At 37.9% G+C, this 27127-nt stretch overlaps 1 protein-coding gene and 1 pseudogene across 2 annotated transcripts in view; both read left to right on the top strand.

The window, feature by feature from the left end:
* Window positions 1-12167, top strand: part of LOC120787382 (RNA-binding protein Musashi homolog 2-like) — a 294204-nt gene extending 282037 nt beyond the window's left edge. For both annotated transcript variants that reach the window (XM_040122984.1, XM_040122985.1), the window contains one exon: window positions 6771-12167. In XM_040122984.1, the coding sequence (XP_039978918.1) occupies window positions 6771-6839 (69 nt within the window). In that variant the 3' untranslated portion in view covers window positions 6840-12167. The remainder of the gene's footprint in view (window positions 1-6770) is intronic.
* A 5376-nt stretch (window positions 12168-17543) lies between these two features.
* Window positions 17544-26727, top strand: LOC120787377 (annotated as a pseudogene).
* The last annotated feature ends 400 nt before the right edge of the window (window positions 26728-27127 follow it).

Below are 27127 nucleotides of genomic sequence, written 5' to 3'. Positions count from 1 at the left end.
CAATTTTGTGTTTTGTTTTGTTTTTTTAAATTTTACTAAGCATGCATTAGAGACATCTCTGTCTTCAAGAATTATCCATCACTATTTAGTTTTTACTAGCAGCCATGTCTGACTAATTATAGGTCACGCTGAGGGAGAAAACCACTAGTTTTTATCCACTAAGGCCTTACATGGGCACAGTACAGTATTAGTCTGAAGATTTTTCAGTTAGTCATTGTTTGTAAATACAATAATAAAAACAACAGAATTTTATATCATTTAAAATTTGATATTAATGTATTTTCTTAGTTTTAATTTAAGAAACCAAAGAAACACAAATTACATGGTCATAGTAAAAATGCTTGTGATACAGATTATGGGTCAAAATTATTACAGTTCAGTTCAAACCTTCATAGATACCAACCTGTAATTTCAGAAATCTAAATTTTGGAACCAAACTGTGATGTACATATTATCCTTCCTGCTAACGTAAGAGACATAAATTTCCATTCATGCTGGCATCACATCCTATGAATAAACTACACTCACCAGTATTTCGCTGCTCTTTTTCCAAGAAGTGCATACTGACACAGTTACTAATTGTACATTTTAGGGCCCATTGATTGCAACAGCTTTTACAAATGGATACCATTGAAAGCTAGCAGGTGACTGGTTGCCATCTCATTTGAGGTATTATATGATATTTCTATATCACAACCCTATCTGCCCATACAAACGTATTGTTCTTGTATCCCTTTTACACATTTTACATTCTTTTTCATTTCTGCTCCCATCATACAAGATATACTGTGGACACTGTCCCCCAATAAGCTGACACAGCTATTCACAGGGTTTGTGCTAGCACAGCTAAAGTCAAGACAAAGCAGTTCCACATCTTTTCACCTTCAGGCTCTGAGCTTCAGCACATTCAATTTAATTAATTTAAATAAAATAATGGATACTATATTAAAGAGACAAGACTCAGCTTTAATTTGAGTAGGTTCAATGTAGAAAGAATTGTGTAGGAGATATAGCCCTTTAAATACGTCGTGCCCAAATTCAGTGGTTCAAAAGTATCTGGACACGTAGCAACTAAATGTTTCTTAGGGGGGCCTTGTGTCATTTCAAAATTAGTTCATGCACAAAAAAACTCAGATTTTGCTCAGAACTGATTCAGTTGAGAGTTGCCATTTAGACTGAGGTGGAGTTGTCTGTCAATATGAGGAGTGAAGAGGTGACCATGAAAGTGGAGAAGATTATAATGAGGCTCAAAAAGCAGGTGTGTACAGGAAAACTAGAAATTGGCATACAAACTGGTAAACTGATGAGCAAAAATCATTCGCATGGTGAATAAAAACCCCTTTATTACTCCACAGCAAGTAAAGGACACTCTACAGGATGTAGGCGGATATGTTTTCTTGTCAAGGATCAAGGGAAGACTTCATGACTAGAACTGCAGAGGATTTACCACAAGATGCAAACCCCTGGAAAACCTCAAAAACAGAAAGGCCATGCTGCATTTCATAAAAACACAGAAAAAGAAACCGGTAGAGTTCTGCAACAAGTTTCTATGGACTGATGAAACAAAAATCAACCTTTGTCAAAACAATGGAAAGAGAAAAGTTCTGTTAAACCTTGGGAATGTATGGCTGCCAATGGAACTGGCACACTGGCATTTATTGATGATTTCACTGCTGTTGGTAGCAACAGGATGAATGCAGAGGTTTACAGGAGCATTCTTTGAGCTCAGAATCAGTCAATTGTATCAAAACTCATTGGATAACATTTCATCATTCAGCAGGATGGTGGGGTGAAGAGGTGGAATATCCTGAACTGGCCAAATCAGTCACCTGATCTCAGTCTGACTGAGCAACAGTCCACTTGTTGAAGACCAGACTAAAGGAAAAGAGACCCCACAACAGCAAGAGCTAAAGGAGGCTACAGTGAAGCTCTGGGAGAGCATCACCAGGGAAGATCTCCCACACGGTTCTTTCTATATTGACTTGCTGAGCCTAAAGCTTAGACTTGACACTTTAATGTAGTATCTGTTATTTTATTTCAAAGTGAATGTGCTGAAGCTCAGAACCTGAAGCACAAATGATGTGGAACTGCCCAAATACTTCCGGTCTTGAGTTTATATAGTATATTCACAAAAATGGCAAGCCCTTTGAAAAGTTGTCACTAAGTTGATTTCCATTGGATTTTATCTGAGACACCCTTTTTTACATTGGAACGTCAGTATTTGACTCATGTATGCATGCATAAATTCTTCAAACTCTGACCCACTGTTGCTTTTTCCATTTAATTTGGAATTCTGGGGTGGGGTGGGGGGGCCAGCAGTCATGTGGTTCCAAAAACTATAAATGTAGCTTTTTCATTATGTTTTACTTGAGGCTCATACTTAAAATAATTATTTTAATGTACCAGGCACTCAAACTGTGCTTGGGAATCTGTGTGGTCTTCAAACCCATACTGCCATTTTAAAAGTTATAAAATGTATAAAATTTAATGATGAAAACAGAGCTATATATTTGTTATTAAATCTGAACTCATTTTGATGAAGACATGAAATACTGAAAAAGTAAATTAAGACAGACTTTACCTGACAAAAGCATACTCATGCTGACAAAGCCCCTCTTGTCTTTATACATCATGGAAAATGCTCATGGTAGCCTTCAAGCTTTAACTTCAGTTGTTGAGTGTTTGAGAGCAGCTCGCTGAGGGGTACTTGGGTTGGGCTGGGGTCACAATGTATCTATATATTTGTTATTAAATCTGATCTCATTTTGATGAAGACATGAAATACTGAAAAAGTAAATTAAGCAGACTTTACCTGACAAAAGCATACTCATGCTGACAAAGCCCCTCTTGTCTTTATACATCATGGAAAATGCTCATGGTAGCCTTCAAGCTTTAACTTCAGTTGTTGAGTGTTTGAGAGCAGCTCGCTGAGGGGTACTTGGGTTGGGCTGGGGTCACAATGTATCTGAAAATTTTGACTTCGATATTGATTTTATCAGCTGCATAAAGAGGATTTTTCTGTTCCCAAATTGTGAACACAAACTATGAAATTATAAAATAACATTACTGATATCATAAAGATTATCTGTCACACATGTAGGGAGGTGACAAATGAAATACAAAACCTGAAAAGTGAGCGGAGAAACAGCATGACAATGCCCCCATCCATAGGACATGAGGGGTCACTGAATGGTTTGAAAAGTATGAAATGATGTGAATCATGTGCTGTGGCCTTCACAGTCACCAGATGTCAGACCGACATGTTAAGACAGCACTCTTCACCACCATCATCAAAACACAAAATGAGGGGACATCTTTTGCAAGAAAGGCCCTCCATCCCTCCAGCAGAGTCCGCAGACTTGGAGAATCTATGTCAAGGAGCACTGAAGCTGTTCTTGTGGCTTGCGGTGTCCCAACACCTTACTCAGACCTTTTGTTTTTCCTTTAATTTGTCACCCATCTGTATGTGTTCTTTCTCTTACACACAAGTCCCATCTCCTTTTAACTGTATTTGAAGATGTGTTAGCCTCAGCAGATTGGATAGCCATTCCACAGGCTTTTTCCCTTAGTGCTGTACTTTAAACCCAAAGGGTATACCATCCTCTTGATTACCAATTTTTGAAGTTTTGTTTCTCTTCCTTTTTTCTGTTCTTTTTTCCCACAATGCAGTGTGCCTATTTTCCTTATGTATTTGCAGCACTTAAATCTGCAAACTCCATTGTGACCTGTGAAAGGAGAAAGACAGACATGCACCTCTGTGTTCGTCAGCTGCCTCCTCTAACCTGCTTCCAAGGAATATCTCTGAGTGTGTAAACATGCATGATCTATCCCACCTGTTTCACCTCTCTCTATGTAGGTGCCACAACCAACCAGCCATCACTGACATTAGGTTGTAAAAAATGATGGCTCCCTTCAATGATACCAGTGAGTTGGCATAGTGTCAGCCCAACCAAGGAGGGCTCCACCAAAAAAAAAAAGCAATGTAGAATCTTCTGGCAAAACGGATGAGAGCGCAGTCCAAGGTTATCTGATTGATTTGATTGGACACAATGTGTCCAATCAAACACATTGCCAGCACACACACCAAGTAGAATATGGCGTGTCCCTTGTAGCAATTGGTTAATTGTGCTTCACTGTATGGCCAAAAGTACTTGGACATCCTAATGAAGTATGTGGACACCCAAACACTATAGCAATGTGTGATAGCTGAACATGTCATTCCGACACTACGGCAATTAATGGACCTCCAGTCTTTAGTTTCAGACTTTCCACCAGATATTGTGACCTGGCTGCAGGGATTTGCTCCTATTCATAAGAGCATTAGAGAGGTCCAGCGTTGATGTTGATCATGTGATAAGGCCTGGCTGGCAGTCAGCAGGACGTTGAGTTTAGGGCTCTGTGCATAGCAGTCGAACTGGGAAACAGGCCAAACACAAACTAATAGCACAAAGTTGGAAGCACACTCTTCTGTTGTGGTTGTTATTTGTTTGTTGTGTTGTTTGTTTTTGTTCTGTTTACCAGCTGATGAGAAAAGTATTGCTGCCATGAACTTTCCAGGATTGTTAAGTATTGTAATAAGTGTAATCTCACACAATTTCATGTCTTTGTCAAATCCTGCAAGGGGTAAAAAATTAAGAGCAAATATATCATTTCAATCCATTTAATTTTAAACTATAACAATAATTTAATGAGCTGCACCCTTCATAGCATCCTACCAAAGCATTTCACTATGCTTGTCTTCACTATTTCAATGTATATACTGAATCATGGTGGAAAACTTTTTAAACTCAAATAGCTGTATGTGGAGCCACAGTGTGGTATGGAAATCCAGGAACCCATGGGAGAAGGCAACACAAAGACAAATTTAGTCTTTAGTGCGTATGTTTCTCACTAAGCCATCATATCAACACTGGAACACACTCCGGCAGTTGCAGCATGAGCATCTTTGCATGCTGGACACCAATACATCATACCAAAGCTTGCTGCTTTTGTTTCCCAGGCATGTATCAGCTGTTCATAGAATCATATATTTGCAACTCCCATGAAGCTTTGTGCTAAGAGTACCTTTAATGTCCTCTTTTCTTTCATGAAATCAAGTTCTTTGATTTGTGTACAGTCAAAAGAGGATAGAAGCCAACTATAAATCCAGATTCCAATATTGCAAATAAAACAGTGGCAACAATGCATTGATTTATGGTTGAAGCGGATACTGAAAGGAACTAATACGTTTAACTGACGGAACAGTTATCAGAAGGATTTTGGCATGCAAAAGTCTGTCAGCTGTGGCACAAGCTGTTTGAATCTCTGTGTCTTAACGTTGTTTCAAATTTCACACCCCTAAAAGGATATGACAGGGTATCTGTGGGTCATTAAAAGATTGAAGTCTTGAAAATTTTTCACCATGTACTGGAAGTAAATTTTATATCATCAAATATAAAATCACAGATTTCTTTAATGGTATTTCGGCAGATTCTGAAACTAAATTAAATGATGTAATTTCTCAGACGGAATATTTTTCTTGTGGTGTTCTGTCTGTATTTCCAACTCTTTAGTCTAGAATAAGATGTGTCTGTGAAAGTTCTGTGGATATCGTGTTTCATTCAGCAGAGTCATACAGCTTTGAAAGCATGCATGTTTGGTTTCCAGTTGAAACATTTGAAACCTACGAGTACACATTTTCACTTTATCTCATATTACCTGGATAAACTTATGTCTTTCCACTGACTTTGCAATTGCAACCTCCTTGTAATAATACTTTGCGTTCAGTCTGAACACACCACTATAGTATTTTTGTTCTGTTACATGACAGTACTCCCAGCTTTTCTTAGACCACTTAGCTATCAAACTATTTTGCTTTTTCTCAGCAATAGTCATTCATGTATTTACAGTCTGTAATTACCTCTCTTGAGAGTAGTTTTCTGGTAGCAGTTTTTGTACTGGATGTGATGTAGAAGACAAAAACCGTTGTCAGGCATTTGAGATGTAATTCAGTAATGAGTTCAGTTCTATTATGATAGACAACATTAACTGTCTTCTTTATTAAAACAATGTGAGGTAATCAATCCTATCGGGCCACAGTATTGTTTGGTTGCACTGATATTTCTGTTGCTTTTGTGACAGAGTAGCTGCTCAAAGTGGGTTTGCTGCCCCCAGGGGTCGATAACTCGGTTGTCATTTAACTGGAATTTTGAGACCTGTATTAATGAAACACACTCTCGTTTCCCACCAACTAACAACAGACTGACACCTTCAATGACTACTTTTTTATGAATGATTACTTTTGATGATAAAAATGTACTTCAGGACATTTTCACATAACATTATTTTCTAAAGAAAATTATGTCATTGTTTTGCTAAGGAAAAAATATCCTGATAAACATTCTTTATGTTACTGGTCAAATATGTTTAAAGCAGCAAATACAACTGATCATGGTTTAGTTGTAGGGCGAGTCGGTATTGTGTTATAATCAACCAGTAACAGGGAGTAGCAGAACCATGATCTAGTTACTTTAAGACCAAACAATGTCAGATACATATCTGACATTATTTGGTCTTAAAGTAAGCCCAGGTTAGCTCTCTGAAACCTGCAGATACCCTGTGTTGTGTGAATTAAGACACGCCACAAAGACACCCAGTCAATGTTGGGTCTAGCAGAGAAAAATGCTGTTGATACCGACTGGCTTTTGGCTGCGTGTGTCTGTGCTGCCAACAGAATATATCAGGAAGCCGGTGAAGTCAGGCAAGAGTTTCTAAACTGCTTCTGTGTACAGGTGATGCCATCCAGCACTAACCACTACAGCATCCATGCAGGGAACCAGGGTGGAGGTGGCGCCAGATGAAGAACAGCTCGAAAACAAAAGCCCAAAATCATCGCAGAAGAAAAGATGACAGCCTGCTCTACTGTAAAGCCTGAGCTGCTATTGAGATCCGTCCGACTGTACTGTAGTCCGGTATCATTGTGTAGAGATTTGCTGGTTTAGATTTTACTTTTGATGATTTTTTTTCTCAATTTAAATTGCTTTTCTTGAATTATGACCTTTTTTTGTCTTGCATTTTAAATCATTAATGAAAAATTATTTTTGAGTATTTAGTTCTGATTATTTTATGTATAGATTTGTTTCTTTTGATCGTCGCGTGAAAAAGCAATGTACATGTCACTGCAAATTTTGTGTGTGTGTCTGCTGAGACACTATAGACACTTGTCTTTCTTTGTCTTTGAGTGATTGAAAGGTTGTCAATTTGCACATACAAAGACATCTGATGTTAACCAATGTGGCTCAGTGGAGACAGTATTGGTCCATCAAAACAACACAAGACACACCAATAACACTTAGTAGCTTCGGTTCTAGCAATGTTGTCACTAAACATACCTATTTTTGGCAATAAGAGGACTACAATATTTTCACAGTCCTGTTTTATAAATGTTTGGTTGTAGGGAAAAAAAAATAGAAAAAGCTATCCTTTTAATACTATGTCAGATTTCAGACGAAGTGTATGACTGTAAGTTTAGTCCCAGTCATTTCATATAGTTGTATAGAGAGGCACAGACATATTTTTGTGATGTGATGGCTGATTAGGTGAAGAGGCCACATCACACTGGATTGGGCGGATGTCAACTGTGCTACCAGAGTCCCATCCATCGCACAATGCCCGACGAAAAAATAATCCCATGACAGATCTATATATAGTCTTTGCTTCTCAACTGTGGCTAATTCAATGCCAGCATATTTGTCAAAGTCAGGAGCTACATTGTACCTGGTTAGAAAAAGACAATTCACGGTTGTTGTTTTCACACAAACATCTGTGGAGCTTTGCTCTGTGACACACTGCTGACAGGTTCCTCTTTCATTCTCTATATCTCAGTGACTCTGGAGTTTAGTAGCATTAAAGGAATTCAATCCAAATCACACGTGATGGTTCTGGGAATACTAGACAGATTGGTTGTGTCCTCATATTTGCATGATGTTTGTTTAATACACTCTAATTGTCTTTACATGTCCGGTGTCACACAAAAGGCAATATTTCAAGTCTGAAATATATTTCTGGTAACTTGTGTTTCTTTCCAAGGAGGACGAAGTGCAGCAGATAAGTGTTGCTTATTACCTCAGTCCCCTGTGAGAGCTCATTTAAAAATGGGAAAAAATAGGAAAAATAACTGGCTAACAAAGTGTAGTTGTTGCACCGTGATTAGCGGTGAGGCTGAAAGCAGATTTTATTTGCACATTAGTTGTCTCTTTGAGGTGGACTCAGTGATGTGAAGGGTTTTTATTTATGGCTCAATTTTGCTCAGTCTAACCTGTCAGGACATTTTTGTTTTACTATTTTTAAATTTTGACAGTTGCCAAATAGCCTCCACCACTGGTTGATCCGTCATCACTACATACACACACATTTTCATACAAGCATTACAAAAAAACATAAAGGAAAAATAGGAATGTTATCTATAATTTCATGTAAATAGGAATTTGCTATAACTAAAGCATCAATTTTTCTTTTAAAGTTTGGAATGGTTTATGAATTGATAAATGTATATCCTGTTTTTCTTCCCCTCTATGCTGATACAGACATTTTACAAATTACTTTTACAAACAGTGGGAAGCTGAATGCTGGACTGTTTCTAAAATGGGGACTTCAAGTAATAATCAAATAATGAAAAAAAATGTGTATATGGTTAATTAAGAAGAGAAACATGTATGTTCCCTTGTATGGTTTACATTTCTAAGAAGGATTTGTATCAATATTTTTGTGGTTGTTAATGATTATATGAATAATATCTATAAAACTAACAATAATCATATTATGTCCTGTACATCCATCCAGTTCTCTCTCCATTCCCTGTCATCCTCTACAATAATCTTCAGTTGATCATTAATGTATTTCAGTAATGTATACAAAAGAAAATCCAATGACCTTATGTAGGAGTGCTGTCTTTGATACCAGTGTAGTGGTCTATACACAGATTTGCTAACCTTTAAAACTGTCACTCTCTTCGTCTCTCGTATCACTCTTTCTCCCAGTAACTAGTGATAGATGTTCTGTAGTTACAATAGACACTATTAGCTTGTGCTCATTAGATGATGTAGGACCAGTGAGGATTGAACTTTCTGATTTTCCCATCTGGGAAAAAAAGCTGACATTGGTTTCACTTGTATTTTTCTGTTGACTTTTTGTTCTGTGCTGCTCTCAAATGGTTTTAACAAACCAAAGCTCTCTTTGAAAACATTTGAAGGACAACATGTTGTAATTGGTTCTCGTAAACAAGGCATTAATTGGATTACCACCCTTGAATGTTTTAAATAGGGGGTGTGCCATACTACCTTAAATGCTAATGCTAGATATGCAAAACACTTTGATTTGTTATAATTTGACGAGAGGTGGGATTTTATTACACTGATGAAACAGATAACATATTTTTATATAGTTACAACAGATTCACGACAATAACAATAATAACATAAATGACTATTATAAATATCATTAATCTGAACGCTATGTTTTAATATTTGTACTCTTGAAATATCCCAGTGGCCCATGGTACTACTATTTTTGAATGCTGTTTTTTTTTTACTTGCTAACTTCAGTAATGTACATTTTTTTTGAACACCTAAATGTTTTTTTGTTTACTCTTGATTCATGGAAACAGCTCATACTTTAATCAGTGTTAGACTACAATCACAAAAGCTTGCTTTCCAGTTGCCTGCTGCACAAGATGCTACTCATCTAATTTTGACTAATATACTTAAACAGCCTTAGAAACTTGCAATAACTTTGCAACTCTTTCCTGGACTTGCAGCAGTGCAAAGATAACTGTGTTGTATCTGAATAGAACTGGTAGACATTAGGATGAGATGAAACTCTCTTCCATATGTCCACCATAGTTGTTCATAATAAATCTGTTTATATATCAAGGAATTGCTTTGGACTTTTGCCAGAAGCTATAAGAGCAATGCCGGAGACAGAGAGATAGTCAATACTCATCACCTCACAGTGCAGCCTACAAAATATGTTCATATGCCACTACTTTGACACTACTTTGCATTAGCGAATAATGTTTTTATGGGGACATACTGTACCTGTATAATGCCAGATTATGGCGTTCAAGTAAAACCAAATTAATTCTATTCATACAGCCCAAAATCACAAATTATACACTTGTCTCTGAATGCAGCATAGTGGTACGCACAGCGAGAAGAGGAAGGGTTTGAACCTGCCTGCCAGCTGGAGCCTTTCTGTGTGGAGTTTGGAGTTTGCACGTTCTCCCTTGTGTGTGTGGAGGGGGCTCCTCTGGGCTCTCTGGGTTTCTCCCACATTATATGCAAAACAGCCTACTACCAAACTACCAGCCTTTCCCCCATTCTTTACATCATCCCATCATATTTCTGTACATGGCAGCTGAATTATGGTTCATTTCTTAGAAAAATTGTGGTCTTGGTTAAATAACACAAATGTCCTCCAAATTTAATGACAAAATATGTCGTTTTTAACTGCCTTCTAGAATGACACATAGAGTTTTCTGATCTTATGCCTGTATCGACAGGACATCATTTGTCTGTGTCTTACAAGACTGTTATAAATCACTGTGGGAAAAATAAATCAGTCTAAGATCTGACAATGCTATGCTTAAGGTTTTGGTTAGATTTAGGCTCAAACACATCTTGGTTAGAAACATTGTGGTTTGGGTTAAAATGACCTCTTCATTAAGGCTAGGGGACATGGTTAAAGGAAGGCTGTATTGACTGTTAAACAAATCTCTGTTTTTGTCTACAGTGATTTTTTGAATTAAAGTCCCAATTTTTGTTGACTGATACATCCATCCAGACCTCTCCCTGCAGTTTTGTTGTTCTATACCATCACCCCAACTTCTGTCTTTGCTCCCAATGGACAACAGTCATATTTACTGCAGCTGCTAGAAGGCTGTAACATTTGAATGTAAACGTGTCTTTTTTGGGCATTTTCTGTCCCTTTTCTTGGGAGGACAACCTCTATGGACTGCTCCACCTAGGCTGCCAGGGGAGGGTCTGAACAGAAGCAAAAATCAAAGTTCCACCATGTTTTTTCCTACTACAACATAACTCAATACATTGCCTGAAACGGCAGGTCTTTCTTGTGTCAAATACAGATTTTCCTGTGACACATTTCATGTGATACAACAAGCTGTAACATCAAAAGCTCAAAGTGTAGCTAGAGGCACTTGTTTGTTCATGTAGTGTATGTTTGGTTAAGTTTTACTGCTTTATATGAGTATCACAATGCTTCCAGCTCTGGCACTTAACAGTGCCACTGAATGTGAATTTGTTAATGCAACGTACAGTAGTTTCATATGAACATACTTTTTGGACAGGTATGTATAGAAGCACCTCATAGTAACATGAGTGGCATTAGAAGGAATCATAGCAAAAAACACAGTGTTTTATTGTACGTGGCTCAGCTGACTTCATGAGTGATGGGCCTGTCCACTGCCTCTATAGCATAGCTATAACCTGAGGTTTGGAAAATACAAGGATTTCTATGTAGTGCAGTACTGTGCCTATATAGACACTGGTGAGGGAGTTTATTGTGCGACTGTTTAAACGATGTTAGCAAATCTTCCACTGATGCTATATATCCATATAGCTACAAGGAATTACAGTACACAGGAACATAGTTTAAGGTGGTCACAGAGAGTTCATCACATCTGGTTTTACAAACAGTCTGATTCTGTATCTGCCTGAGCCACTTTGGAAATAAAGTGTTATTAAAGTATGAGCTGATTACCCTTTCAAGAAGCTGATGCAGTTCCACATGTTCATAGGCAGTACACCTTCGCTGCTTCAGATTGTTTTGGTTTAATCTCATAGCTCGCACTTTAAGGTAGCATGGCTCTGCTGTTGCTGTACTTTACTTTAATACTGATAGTTTACAGCTAATGAATGTTACACATCTTGCTAGAGAAGTTGATCATTGGATAATTGTTGGCTTGAAAAAAAAAGAAAATACAACATATGACCTGGAAGGTGTTGGAATATGTATTGTGAGTGTACTACTGTATCCACTTAAACTTGAATCTTGAGGCAAGTGCTAGGTAATGGCCATCTGCACACCTTGTCACTGAAACACAGCTCATGCCAAGTGATAGCTGGGGATACCCAGATACTTCAGTGCACACAGATAACAGGGTTTTAAAGCTTGTGTGTGTGTGTGTGTGTGTGTGTGTGTGTGTGTGTGTGTGTGTGAAAAGTTATGTTTGTGTACTTTACACACACACACACACACACATTTACCACCATGAAGAAAATGAAATGATATTGACAATACTACGATAATAATTTCATCTGGAGTTTTAACAACAGTCGCACAACTCCACACCGACTTGAAGGTTTCATGTATTCATAAGCGGTGCAGTCATTGGTGTCTCAACATGTAGCAGTAGAAGCTTGTCCTTCATCTGGAGGTTGCTGATTGCCTTGCCCATTCCTGCCACTTGCCCATTTTTTAATGTTACCAGACTTTTTAACATGAGAGCTGACTGATAGGGCGGACTGAAAGCATCTTTCAGGTCTTCTTGTATGGCTTGCTCAAGCCCTGTTGTAAAAAAAAAAAAAAAAAGAAAAAGAAAAAAGAAAAGAAAAGAAAAGAAAAGAAAAGACAACAAAAAGTGGATGGGGGTCTCTCACATCCCAGATGTGGAAATACTATAATTTTATATCTGTATTTTTAAATAATGATAATAAAAGATGTTTGTCAAAGGTTTCCATCCTCTACTCTGGTCCAGAAATCAATGTGTTTGTAAAAAAATTAAATAAACTGTTTTCAACCAGTTCACGTAATGTTTTTACTGCTGAGCAACCTGGAATCAAAAGAAACATGGAACCAGTTTTTATTCATATTCATGAAGTTCATATTAAAAAACATCACATGCACACAAAACATCACAATCAGTTAAGCATTAACAGTCTTATTTTGCAACAGTATGATTACCACAACTAAACCCAAAGACTCAAAAGTTCACTCTTTACCTTGGAAACAGTAATTTGACAAATTATATTAACACAAGGTCAACTTACTAGCTCTTTCCAGAGCTTTTACTGGTATCTCAGAGTCAGTTGCCGTGGAGATGGCTCAGTTGTTTTCATGTGAGCTAAGTGTATTTCTTTTGTCATGTGATAACAGGTTGTGGTGTATGCTGAGAAGAGGGAAACCCCCGTTGAGGGAAACCTCACTGTTCAAAGATGGTCTCTAGTGTCGGATGTGAATGTCCTCATGGTGGATGACATCACGTTACAGCCGTAGGGAACACTACATTGATGAAAACGCAAGGACAAGAGACTGAATGAACACCGGAAACAGACAACCTCAGCTGTGTCAAACACCTGTCAAAAACACAGAAGTCAGCGAATGACCGGAGGAAAATCAAGGAGGACATTTACATCTGACACCAGACACCATCTTTGAATGGAGACAGGTGGTACCATCTCCCCATGTGACTGAAGTTCCACACTTAGCTCACATCATGACAGCTGAACCAGCTCCATTTGCTGATGAAGATTGTTACATACATTAGAAAGCTCTAGAAATGGCCAGTAGGTGGATCTTTTGTTAAGATTATTTTTTACAATAGAAATCACCACTATGTTCGATCATGTAGATATACATGAGTATATATACTCTCAGATTTAGACACATTTACTCACATTTTTATGAGGCAGAATCATGGGAGGGAACTATTATATTAAATGGAGCTTAAACATTTTTAAGAGATTCAGTTGATTCTATAAAATATAGAGCATCACAGAGAGCATGGTTGTCATTTTGTCTCCTGTTCATGAAATTAGTTCTTATCTCAACATAGGTAGCCTTTGAGTATCAGCAGGATGCTGCCTGCTCTCTGCTCTTAGAACTGCTGCTTTTAGGCCATGAGACCAGCAGGTGTTTCTCTGCTGACAACCTCCTGCCTGATGGCTGATCCTCCATGTCCTGCAGCCTTATCCGTGCTTGCTGTCCTTTGGTTACCAGGCCCAGCAGGTGGTGACAGTTTTGTCAGACTTACAGGAGTTGGTTCTATGTCCAGTCCAGTCCATTCTTTTTTTCCAGTGCTGTTGCAGTACAACAGCCAGCTGGCTCAGTACCTCCGATCACACTTCGGTGAGGAGTTCAGGTACTTTGTGAAGCCGTCATGTGCTGAGGAGAAACATGCTACCCGATTCTCTGACCAACTCTACAACTAGTTGAGCATATTCCCATTCTTATACAGCACAGATTGGACACAAACACATGCTTTTGTACTGTATTATGTATGTTTTTGCCCGAACTGAAAGAATAAGGACTTGGAATGTGTGTGCCTTTACCAAAGTTGGAGGGATTTTGTGCTTTAAGGATATTCTTCTTAATGTTTCTTTAATATCATTTACAAACTGTCTCAGGCCAGGCAATACTTATCCATATATTATCCATGCAATACAAACAGATGAACTGTTATTAAATCTTAGAAATCAGTAGAGCTGTTACACCTTATTACCAGTTATTGCTAATATACAGTCAGGTTTGTACAGTTAAAATTCAGAATACTCTAGATAGATTAATGTAAATTAATGTTCCATGTACTTGTGTCTGGTGTTTATATTTTAACTTGTAAAGTGTGCAGAGACTCCTCAGGTGATGTGCACTCCAAATCAACAAAAGTTGAAGTTACTGCGATTGAACATAACCCAAACTGTCTCTGAAACATACACACATATATACAACATATAACATCTTATACATTATTGGTAATAGTTTCTTATAGCATATTGCCTCGAATGGAGTAAAATAATTAGAGAATAACAGGGCACCATCATTTTACAGTGATGTTTAGAAAGATATACAAAACAACAAGGCCATCTCTGGCAGACATTGCTGATCAGAAATACTAGCCATATCAGAGTCCTTATAATGACCACAGAGCATAATGTAGATCATGCCAAGATTACAACAAAACAAACCTTACTATGTGAAGTTTACAGTATGCTTATTTTGTAAATTAAAAAAAAAAAGACATACAGCCATTGGTCTTAAATTTGAAAAATTAGAACTAATAATAAAACAAAGAACTGGTATGAGTTTTGACGAACCAATTGTCATTTGTTAACAAAAGTTGTACATAACTTTTTTGATTAAAATCATCAACAGAGAGAGGGCTAGTCAATGATTAAATAACAACAAAAACAATAATTATAATAACAACAATAATATTTGCATTCTTAAAATGTTTAGGTCAGAATTAGTCTTCTAATCAAAAGAGGATGAGATGTTGAGTGGCTTTGAAGCAGTCACCCCTGATTTGCACCCTGCTGGTCTGATACCGAGCTCCAATGTATTCTTGCTAGGTCACCACAGTTCTCTTCTAAATGTTTATTTCCGTGACTGTTGATTCTGTTGTTACATAGCCTATGGGTGCTAACATGACACATGAAAATGCAGTGTCAAATGGCAGCTAGTAGTAGTAATATAACAAACCCAGAGCACACCAAATTTCAAGTCATTTCTCATCAAGACAAAATGAGCAAGAAGTAACTTAACTATCTAAATAACCAACTAACTAACTGACGCCTGCAGTCTTCTCTAGACCATCAACTCTGTAGACCAGATTTTTACACCACAGGAGTCCTCATAGCAAGTTTTTTTTGTCATGGTACCCCATACCTCACAATAATGGACATCTGTCTCCAACAAACTGCCCACAATCTGTCTGTAGCTTTCATTGTACTGTCGGATTATAGTACTTTTGGACAGCTCAGGTTCAGTCATTTCAGACAGTGTTGGTTGAATTGAATTAGCATTTCTTTGAGCTCTGTTGCCAGTGACAAATAATGGCATCCCTTGCTGTGAAAATCACAATGTCTAACTGGTGCGCACCAAGAAAACTAAAAGCCACAAAGGATGTTGTGTTAATATAAAATCTTGCAGCACCCTTCCTCAAGGCATCATGGGAGCCGCTGCTGTAGACCACAACTGGGCAGCACCGAGAAAACGAAACAGAGCCCCACTCAATCTCAATACTGGTAGCCTATAAGCCTAAAAGAAATTACTGCCATTTGCCAGCAAAGTATAGCCAAATGTCAAATGTCAAATGACTAGTAAAACCACTCAGTATTACATGGTTTCAGTGTCAACAAAGGATACTTAAAGGAAAAAGTAGGTTGTTAGACATTATTTTCCAATTAACTGTGGGAGGATAACATGCAACAAAGGTCCCTGGCTGGACTTTAGGTATTGTTGTTGGTTTTGTCAACTGTTGTTTCTAAAGTCTCAGAAAAATGCAGTAGGTGTGAACATCTACTGTTCCATGACAATTGTGCAAATATCTCCCTAATAGGCCTCCATAAAAGCCAACTTTCTTCTGACTGGCCGAACATCCAGAAGCCTGCCGAGGGTCAGTGCAGCCAGCGCTTGTGAGCACCTCCTCATCCTCTTACCAGTGTGAAGGTTGTGAAAGCAAAATGTAAAACTAAGTAACTAGAAGCTAAAGCTAAGTAGCAGAAAATCCTTGATTTGAAATGGCAACTTCAAAAATCCATGTGTACATGTTCAAGCCAGAATCTGATCTGGAATATGAGCGTGGACAGCACAACCATCCGCAGCAACAAAGATTACAGCAGGACGTCTGTGTTCAGTTAATGTTACGGCAATTACCTGGTTATTGTTCAACATAAAGCTGGATTTAGTCTTTCAATCACAATTCCTATACAAAAAAATTTCTATATATGCCGCTATTATTAGGTGTATATGTGGGAAATGCACTAAATGCCAACTGAAGTGGAAAACGTCTTCTGTCAGGAAATTCAAAAGGTGTTGTTGCTTGTAAAATGTTATTCTGCCGTTGCCAAAAGGCTGTACAGTAAATCTGCCCCATCGGTTATTTGTATGCAGGAGTACATTAAATGCCTATAATAGTACTCAAGTAGAATGTTTTGCGTGGAGCAGATGACCATGGACGTTGTTTCTTTAGAAATAGAAAAAACCCGTTTGAACCTAGCATTCAGAGCAGTCTGATGCCTGAGCCTTTGTCTCACAGGGATTACTTTTACAATGATTACCTCATTATTTGAAACTCTGGCTGCGTGTAATATTGACATCCGACATTTAAACATTATATACAGAAAATAAAGAAAAGCATAATAGGTCCCCTTTAAATGAAGGTTTAAACTTTTTTTTCTCGCTGGTATTTTATTAAGTGAAATTTGGAATGATTATTTATATCTGTCATTGCATGTCTTGGTAATCCCTTAAATTACAGGGAAGGAATTAATTAATATTTTGTCCATTACTAGAATGAAATTGAATCAAATTAGTGTGAAAGAAAAAAAAAATTCCTGGTAATTTGACCACAACTAAACACAATTACAAGAAATTAGTGGGTGTTCAGTTACCGTGGGTGGAGTATGCCCATAACACCCTCACCAACACTTTGTCAGCTTTGTCCCCTTTTGAATGTGCCATCAGTTATCAACCCCCCCTGTTCCCTGCCCAGGAGGTCAAGGAGACTCATTCTTCAGTCTAGGTCCATCTGCATCGTTGTCACCGTAACAATGAGGAAAGCCCGAGCCACCCTCCTTTGTGCCTCCGCCAAGTCCCAGGTTAACCATCACAGGGCCCCAGCTCCTGTGTACACCCCTGGACAGAAGGTATGGCTCTATTTTAAAGATTTAGGAAACTTCAGTCCAGGAAACGGGGGTACTGTTACATCCACCCAATGGGACAGCCACAGACACACCTACCACCACTCTCACTGGGTGTATGTGTGTCTGTCTTTGTGATTATCTGCAGGTGCCCCGGAGTCAGAGCAGAGCACCACCAGCTGCAACTCATCCCCATAATCAAGCTACCTTCAAATACTCAGCTCTGCCACATTCACCCCGCCAGATGGAGTTACTGCTACCAGTAGTATACCTATGCTTTAGCTGCTCTAGTTTTGTACTTAGAATACTTTTGTTCTTTGCTGTTTTTGCCCCGCCCAAATCTGTTTCTCCATCCTTGCAGTCCATCCTGCCTCTGACTCTGGCCCAGCGCTTCCTTCACCGCCTAGTTCAGTCTGTTGCCCTTTCCCCACCGGCCATTCTCTGGATTCCTGTTCACCTTAACCCCAGACTCACTCTCCTGGATCTGTTCCTTAATGCTGTGATATTTGATGCTCAATATTCACATAATTATGAAATAATTGCTTATATTAAGTAAATAGTAAACATGACACTTGAATTTTTCAGTATTTGAGGAATGAAACAAGATGGCAGCTGCTGGTTTACAATAGCTTCACGTTTTCATGCACTACATGATACTGTATGTATCAACTGCGTGTGCACGGTCTCCCTGAAAGTGATGTTTTGTTCGTGGAAACAGGTTTCAAAAGAAAAAAACTCAAGAATCATGAGATATTTAAGAAACGGTCATTTATTGTGGATACTGACAAACATTAACGATTATGACCAAATACCCAAAGCACAGATGAATTAAGTGATGTAACCAGAATTATTCAATACTTTCCTTCAAACAAGTTCCAAATTTCTAATATTACAGACAATATATATTATTATTTGCCACCTGAGGAAGCGGGAAAAACAGTTTAGTGTTTTCTCAGTTTTAAGTTGAAGTTTGTAAAGCACTATTTCACATAGAAGTCTTTGCGAAATCCTACGTAGTCCATAAAGGCAATCTTTCACTGTGAAATATACCCTCCCTGCCTTGCAAGATTCATCATTGCTATGACAGCAGGCTGACACTGTCTTTCTTTCAAGCTGGTACCTGTGCACAACAGACCTGATACTCTTATTTCACTGGTAATGCTTCAGTAAGATGCTGTAATGATGGACCAACTCCTCCATTCAGAAAAGAAATATGCTCCATTCACCTATGCATGTTTAATAATAATAATGATAATAATGATAATAAAAATAATGATAATAGACAAGACAACATCATATCCCCCAGGTAGTGGGGCTATAAAACTGAGCCTAAATTATTCCATTCCCCCCAGTCATATTAATACTCACATTCCTGCAGGCACCAGCAGAGGAGGTGGAGTTGCAGTCATTTTTAGCTCAAACCAAATAATCAATACTAAACCTAAACTCGATTATAACTCATTCGAAAGCCTGGTTCTTAGTCTTACGCATCTATCATGGAAAACTTTAAAGCCTATTCTGTTTGTTATAGTGTGCCGCGCAAGTTTTAATCTGAATTCTCAGAGTTTTTATCAAGTTTAATCCTTAGCGCAGATAAAGTAATTATAGTAGGTGGTTTTAATATTCATGTGGATGTTAATAATGATAGCCTTAGCACTGCGTTTATCTCATTATTAGACTCAATTGGCTTCCCCTCAGAGTTGTAAATAAACCCACTCACTGTTTTAACCACACCCTCGACCTTGTTCTGACTTCTGACATCGAAACATTTAATAGTCCTTCCACAGAATCCTAATTTATCGGACCGTTATTTAATAACTTTTTGAATTCTCTCCCTCTTTCTCTCTCTCAACCCAGCCAGTCAAGCAGACGGCTGCCCACCATGAGCTGGGTACTGTTCAAGGTTTCTACCAGTTAAAAGGGGTTTTTTTCCTTGCCGCTGTTGCCAAGTTCTTGCTCATGGGGGAATGTTGGGTCTCTGTAAATATAACTATAAAGAGTACAGTCTAGAGCTGCTCTACATGAAAAGTGCCCTCTGTTATGATTTGGCACTATATAAATAAAACTGAATTGAATTCAATTGAATTAACAACTCTCAGGTTGTATGTTTGTCACAATAATTGGTTGCAATTATCTAAAGTGAGGACAAATTATGAGGCAATTACCTTTTAATTTCGAGCTTTTCACACTATTGGTCTACAGTTTTAGTACTGGACAAATTACCATGTAATTAATAATTAATTACTGTCCTTTAATTTACAAGATCACTTGCTTTTTTAATCTATTTATTCTGTTTTACTTGATTTTAGCTTATCTTTTATTCTATTTATTTTTCACTTCATATATTTGCTTGTTGATATTATATTTTATTTTAATGCCTGTGTATGTCTTATGAGAAGCGCTTGAATTAAAAAGTGTTTTATAAATAGACTTGCCTTGACATGCATAAAAACTGGGATTCAAATAATGGGGGGGTGCAGACAAATAAAGGCCAGTTCCTAATGAAAAAAACTTTGGGGAGAGCAGCCATAAATTGTAAGGGAAATAAACAAATGCTAGTCAATTTTTTTTTATTTTTCTGCTCCAGAAATGTAAGAATAAGTTATCCAGGAATTTAGAATGACAATCCCAACCCATCCCTAGCCCACAGAAATCTCTACATAGGTAATGAAAACATAAAATTTTACTCCCACTCTTGCTATTTGCAAGGGTTCTGTTAAAACTTATATAAGTCTATAAGTGATTTCTCTTAACCATTTCTTCTTTCCCTTCACGTAAAGTGGATAATATCCCAGATCTTCATAAGCTCTCAGAAATCTGTGAACACAGTCCTGAATTTTTTTTGATCAACCCCTTCTCAAGCAGCTTGCTGCTGCAGCCTTCATCAGTTGATTGCAGGGCCTGGCCTTCTACAGTGGGTCTCCATGCTGGAGCAATTACATCCAGCCCCTCCACACCCCCATCAACTCTTCCCTGTCTCCCTGTATCGTGGCATATTTACTAAAGAATATTTAACTTTGGCCTATGAGGCATTCAAATCATCTTGTCACGTTAATACCTGACACTATATGCTATTAACAAAGCACACTAGTTATGGGTCCCAATCAGCCAACACGGGAATGAGCTTTCATAGAAGAGTAGTGGCCCATGCTTCTTCGTTCTGTGTCAGACAAGAATCCAAGACAAGTAACAGGACACATTAAAAAAAAAAAAAAAAACAGACACACATTAAAAACAAAGCCATGTTTCATATCAGTGGATGGTTGCAAAAAGCCCTGGTGAAAGTTCAGTGAGCAATGTTGAAAAGATGACATACATGTACTTTCAGTTGAATATTGAACACAGTTTATCCCCTGCAGTGGTTATCAACCAGAAGCATGTGCTGTGTCCTAAATCCATACTACATACTTTTGTTTTTAATATGTAGTATATTTACACTAGAAAAGTGTGAAAATACTCAAAGCAGAAACCATGTATTAGTATACATGGTTTCTGCTTTGAGTATTTAGTAACAGGGTCAATTTCTGAGTGTGCTGTTTATTGCAGACTATTCTCTCTAGGAAATGGAAGAGCTATTTGTAAGGGAAATCATGTTTTCTTAACCTATTATTCTGATTTGGTGTATTAAATTGTATTTAATTGTGTGATAATTGTGTAGGATGTTCTCTCTGACCAGACAGAGTGCATGTGTGTATGTTTCAATGAACTGTTTAAGTAAATAGTACTGTACTCAATGACTGGTCTTAGACAAACTGAAGCCTCTGCATTAGAGAACAGCGGATGGAGTTTGAACTGTTTATGTACGAGTTACGTCACTACATGCATCTACCACCTACTTGTGTACATGACAGCTGCCTGGACTTTCTGCATTTAAGGGCCGTGAATTCAACCTCTTGTGTGTCAGTTTCTTGAAGCCTCCAGGCTGACAGACTGCACCCTATTCGGCCGAATAGTTAGACTCTGACTCTGTTTGCTGACTGTTGTTGGTTGTTCATTTTATTTTGACTCAATACTCTGTAATAAATACTTTAAATCTGAGTTTGAGCTCAGTGTCATTAATGCATCTGTAATTTCTTGTTCCTCACCATAGAGCAAGAGGGTTTTTTCCTCAACACTATTCACAGAAGGTAAAATTCAAATGAATTGTGGGTGGTCATGAAGCTCCCGCCCTCCAAAAAGATAAGAAAGATCTTTAGATGTTAGAGCTTTAGAAAAACATTTTGATGTCTCTTTGTGAAATTGAATTGGCAGTGACATTCAAAAGTCGGAGTTTGATTGACAATCGACATCACACGTTGTATCCTTTCCTGTTAGTATACAATGGTAAAGTATGATGATATTTTTGTAACCACTAAAACATTAAACTATGATAATTAGTATTTAGTACATACTGTATAGAATATAGTAAAATAGTATGTGTTAGGAATTTGGGACAACGCTGATTCTTACAGAGCAGCCAAACAACTCTGCCAGTACTTGCAGGTGCAGTAACTGGGCTGATCCAACCCTCCAAAACCCTCTAAATCTCCAAAACAATGTTTATCTACTACTAATTTGTAACAGCAAATGTTTAGATGAAAACTTAGTGCTGCCAGGATTAGGATTCTTATCAAAATAGGGAAACATTTGAACCTAATGAATATATCTGTGAAGTTGCAAAATGTTCATATTGAACATATCTGCAAAATGTTGATTGAGAATGTGTTCCGTTAGTTCATATCCACTTGTGGCAATTAAATCACTTGGTTAAGGCTAGGGAAAGATTGCCATCTTGGGTAAATACTGAAAAAGTAACCAGATGCAGATCACAGGACATGAACCCTGGTAGTGTTCCCTTTATGTAACAAATTGGAGAACATAGGCTGTAAGTGAGGGTAGTAGATGGAAATACAGTATTTTCAGTTTTCATGCATGAGAGTATAGTTTGCATCCCATGAAAAAAAACACACACACATTGTATACATTCAGTCTGTCCACATGATCTCATGGGATTGCATTTTAAATAGCACACTGCTTTCCAGGAAATTTTATGTGTTATGTCTACGCATTTTTTGCTTTTCACATATAATTTAGCGGCATTATGGTTAGGGGAAGGGTTAGGAGTTAATCATTAGAGAAATTATGTAGTGTGAAATGACCCAAAAAAAATGTGCAGTGATAACACACAAAATGACTTGGCGTGTTATTCATATGTCACTGGGTGAGATCAGGCTGGTCTTGTAAATGCATACCAGGCGTTTTGTTTGTTTTTTTGCTGTTTTGTGTCAGAGTCCATGATCCCTCCCTAACCAATCATTGTAGTTGCCAAATAATAACCACACTTTACTTGCCATCACCACAGAAGCTAAAAGTGAACGGCACTACCATTTTTATCAGTATTGTTTCAAAAGGCAGTTTTGACCAGTGGCAGCATTGAGGGCCAGATTTACTTAGAAAATTGCATTGTGCAAATGTGCACTGGAATATTCACTGAGTTTGAGGCATGCATTTATCCAGCACCTGATTTACTAAGTCAGTAGCTCATTACACACTCAGCTCCTAGACTGCACCTGGTACTGTGTTCCAGACAAATTCTGCAAGGGAAGGTACAGTTTAGCAGTGGAATTTGTCTGAGATCACAAATTTCAGGAAAAAAAAAAAGAAGACACATTGATATTTACATTGGCCATGTTTCAGCTCCAGAAGAAAAAAAATCGTTAGCTAATAGTAATATGAGACCAAAGTTGCACAATAATAACAACATAAAACTAAATTTTTAAAATCTTTTAAAAAATCTAAAAAAAGCAAAGGCAGATTTGATCTTGACCATAATAGAAAAGGCAAGACGTAATTCTAAAATTATTTGGAACCGCTTTAAAAAAAAAATTAACAGGACATCACAACAAAGAAAAATCCAGTTGAAGTAATGGAAACTCTTAACCACTTCTTTATTGATTCCGTGGCTGGGATTGCACAATGTTTTTCACCTGAGTACATGAATGCTGTCAACTTAATACAATGGAGCCAGCTTTCAGCATAAGGAATGCCACTGAATCAGAGGTTATGAGAATGATTCGATCTCTTAAACCAACCAGAGTAAAGGATACTTTCAGTATGGATGCAGTTATGCTCAAAGAGCTCAGTACAACACTAATCGATCCTATTACCAAAACTTTTAACTTTTGATTTCTCTACAAATGTTTCCAAGTGTTTTGAAGTCAGCTATTTTTTCAATTATCAAATGTGGAGATCAATTATCAAATGTGGAGATCCCAATCAGCATCCTAGCTACAGGGTCAAAGGTTGCAGAGAAATTGGTAGCTTAGCAAATGATCTGCCATCTGAATACTAGTTCATTTTTCCTGCAACCAATGCAATTTGGCTTTAGAGCCAGTAATTCAACTTAGACAACCAACTTTCTCAGTTGAATTACTTAAATCTCTGTTAGGTAGAAGTGGTGTTGTCGGAGCTGTGTTTCTTGACCTCAAGAGGGCGTCATAGAATGATGTCTAAGTTTTCTAGATCCAATTCTTCTTCTGATACACTTAAATGGATAGACGCATACTTGGTAAAACAATGTCAGTATGTCCGAGTAAAGAATCATCAAATCAACTGCCCTCCATCTGTCCACAGATGGTCCACCAGGATCTATTCTGGGCCCTTTCCTATTTACGTTATTTATCAAGGATTTTCCATCTGCATGTCCTGACACCAACATCCAAATTTATGCGGACAACACTGTAATTTATGTACATGTGCGACACAAGTTGTAATGAGATCACAAATTTGATAGTTCATAAAACAGCACGGTTAAAGCAATGCTGCTTGCAACTAAATGTGTCTAAAACAGTATGCATGATTTTCACCAAGACAAACAGCTGAAGTGTAGAGCCAAATGTCCTTATAATAGGGGGGAGGCAACAGGTTGTATCTGAATACAAAATAGTTTTGAATCAATAAGAACTCAGAGGATCTGATTCCAAACTCTATTTCAAGGCTAAGGTAAAAAACGCCTGTAACTGGGTCAAATTCAATCTTTCAAATTCGAGGTTCCTTCGAAATTCCATGTCAACAGAGATGGCTAAGATATACATGCATTTGATGGTTATTTCCCATATCAATTACTGTTTAACAACCTGGTCACAGGTTAGCAAACCTATTTTAAAACCATTACAGTCTTTGTATAAACAAACACTTCAAAAACAAACTCGAATCGGTACATTTTCATCATTGCCCAATATTAAAAAATATAACTTGTTGAGTTGGGAAAATATGATTAAATATGCAAATGTTTGTCTTATGTACAGGATTATAAATGGCTTGCATTATTTTGTGCTCAAACAGTTTGTCAACACAACAACAATTGCGTGTCAGTGGCGCAAGAGGGGAGATTGCATTAATTCACTCAGAAAAAGTACTCTCAGTCTGCTTTCTCTGTTGAAGCAGCACTAGAACTGAACTCCATCCCAGCAACTATTAAAAAACTGTATATATATAGTTTATTTAGAGCTCATTTAAAGAAATGGTTAATTAGTACTCAGCTCTGTCAGCACTAAAACTCAATTGTACCTTACTGTCCTATGTCTTTTTGTGCTGAACTATCGGTCACTATCTTGCTATTGCCAGTCTGCAATCTGCATGACTGTCTATTTGTTGTTTGCTTTTATTATGTCAAATGGATATATGTATTTTATATAATGTTCAAGCTTTTTATGTCTGCGCTTCCAGTTTGCATGTATCGGTTAGTGTCTAACAGTGCAGCATAATGTGATCTTATTTGGTCCATATATTCTATTAACATTACTATCTCATATTTCATTGTTTTGCATATCTTGTATTCTTAGAATCTGTGTTTCATGTCTTAAATAGTACCTGACATGGTAATCCTGAATGGTGTTTTTATTAATTTTAATATTCCCCTTTCTTCTTATTATTGTTCTGAATGCTTATATATGATCTCAACAACATTGTAATTCCATTTTATATTCTTACTTAGGGTAACTCTAACATCTGTCCAGGGAGTAGAGATGAAAAAATAAGCCTCTTCTCCAGCACATTTACATCAGTGTTTATTAATGTGCACTGTCCCTGTTAAATAAACATAAAATTCCACAAGCAGATAAAAAAAACTAGAAGACAGCCTGGAGAAAAGAGCAGTCTGCAAGTGACAAGTTTCACAAATCTGTAGCCCACAACCACCTGTACACTAGATATACAGAGCCACTGGCATGTTTGGGCAGAGCTTCACACTCTGCCCCCTGACTACACTATACAACACTATAAGAACATGCAATATAAAAATACCTGACCTGCTGACGTCCTGTGTGAGGCATATTGTGTCATTTCCAGTTACTGGCGTTTCTGTTATTGGTAGCGTATTTAGCTGCTCTGACTCTACCCAGTTAATTTAGCTATTTTTTCATACAGCGGTTACCCACTGTACATTTAAACCTACACTAGCTCTGCTCAAGTACTCATAGCTCTCTCCTCCTTTTGGACACCTTCTCGCTACTTCACAGTTGTTTACAAACTATTCATATCTGCTAGTTACTTTAGCTTAGCAATTAGCGATGGCTTCTCTCTCTCCCTCTCACTCTCCTGCTCTCTCTTGCCCAGTGAGTCTCATGTTTAGTTATTCTTCCTCCTCCTTTAGTGATGATGGAACACGTAATAAATGTAGTTTATTTGCAGTGATGGAGTTGAGGCTTAATGGACAATGCACGGCTCCGCATTTGGAAACCAAATTGTTACCTGCTGTAGTTAGCCGGCACCCATTAGACGGTGCAAGTCGACCCAGCGTAGCTCCTACTCTCCCCTCAGGAGGCTCCTGAGCAGCCGGGAAGCCAGGGCAGCTGGGTGACTGTCTGTAACAAGAAGCGTAGCCCTAAGCAGAAGCCCATGGTCCGCCACCAACCAGTCCATGTTTCAAACAAGGTCTACCCACTAAGCAACACACCAACCTTAACCATCAACTCCGGTTATTGGCAGCTCTATCTTGAGAAACGTGAAGTTAGCAACACCAGCGACCATAGTCAAACGAATTCCTGGGGCCAGAGCAGAGGACGTTGAATCCTGTTTGAAACTGCTGGCTAAGGATATAAGCATATATTGTTAGATTGACTGACTGAGTTTATTAGTAGACCAAAATCATGACAACCCAAAGAGTTGATACCAGGAGGCAGAGTTGCTGCATTGCACACTTCTCTGTGTTCCAATGCAGCAGTCACCCACTCAAAGCCCATAGAGACTGTGTCTGCCCCCGACCACCCAGTAATTATAACTCAACAATTTTGTTGTATAAAGTAAACCGAAATAGGAGAATTAAATGTGGACTGTAAAACATTAGATCACTCTCGTCCAAAGCCGTATTACTAAATGATCTAAAATCAGATCATTATATTGATATATTTAGTCTCACTGAAACCTGGCTGTGTCATGATGAACATGTCAGCCTAAATGAATCGATTCCCCTAAGTCATATTAATACTCATATTCTTCCAGGCACCGGCAGAGGA

This window comes from Xiphias gladius, unplaced genomic scaffold (assembly GCF_016859285.1).
Source record: "Xiphias gladius isolate SHS-SW01 ecotype Sanya breed wild unplaced genomic scaffold, ASM1685928v1 HiC_scaffold_1472, whole genome shotgun sequence".
Classification (NCBI taxonomy): domain Eukaryota; kingdom Metazoa; phylum Chordata; class Actinopteri; order Istiophoriformes; family Xiphiidae; genus Xiphias; species Xiphias gladius.
This window is presented reverse-complemented; position numbering and strand designations above follow the sequence as displayed.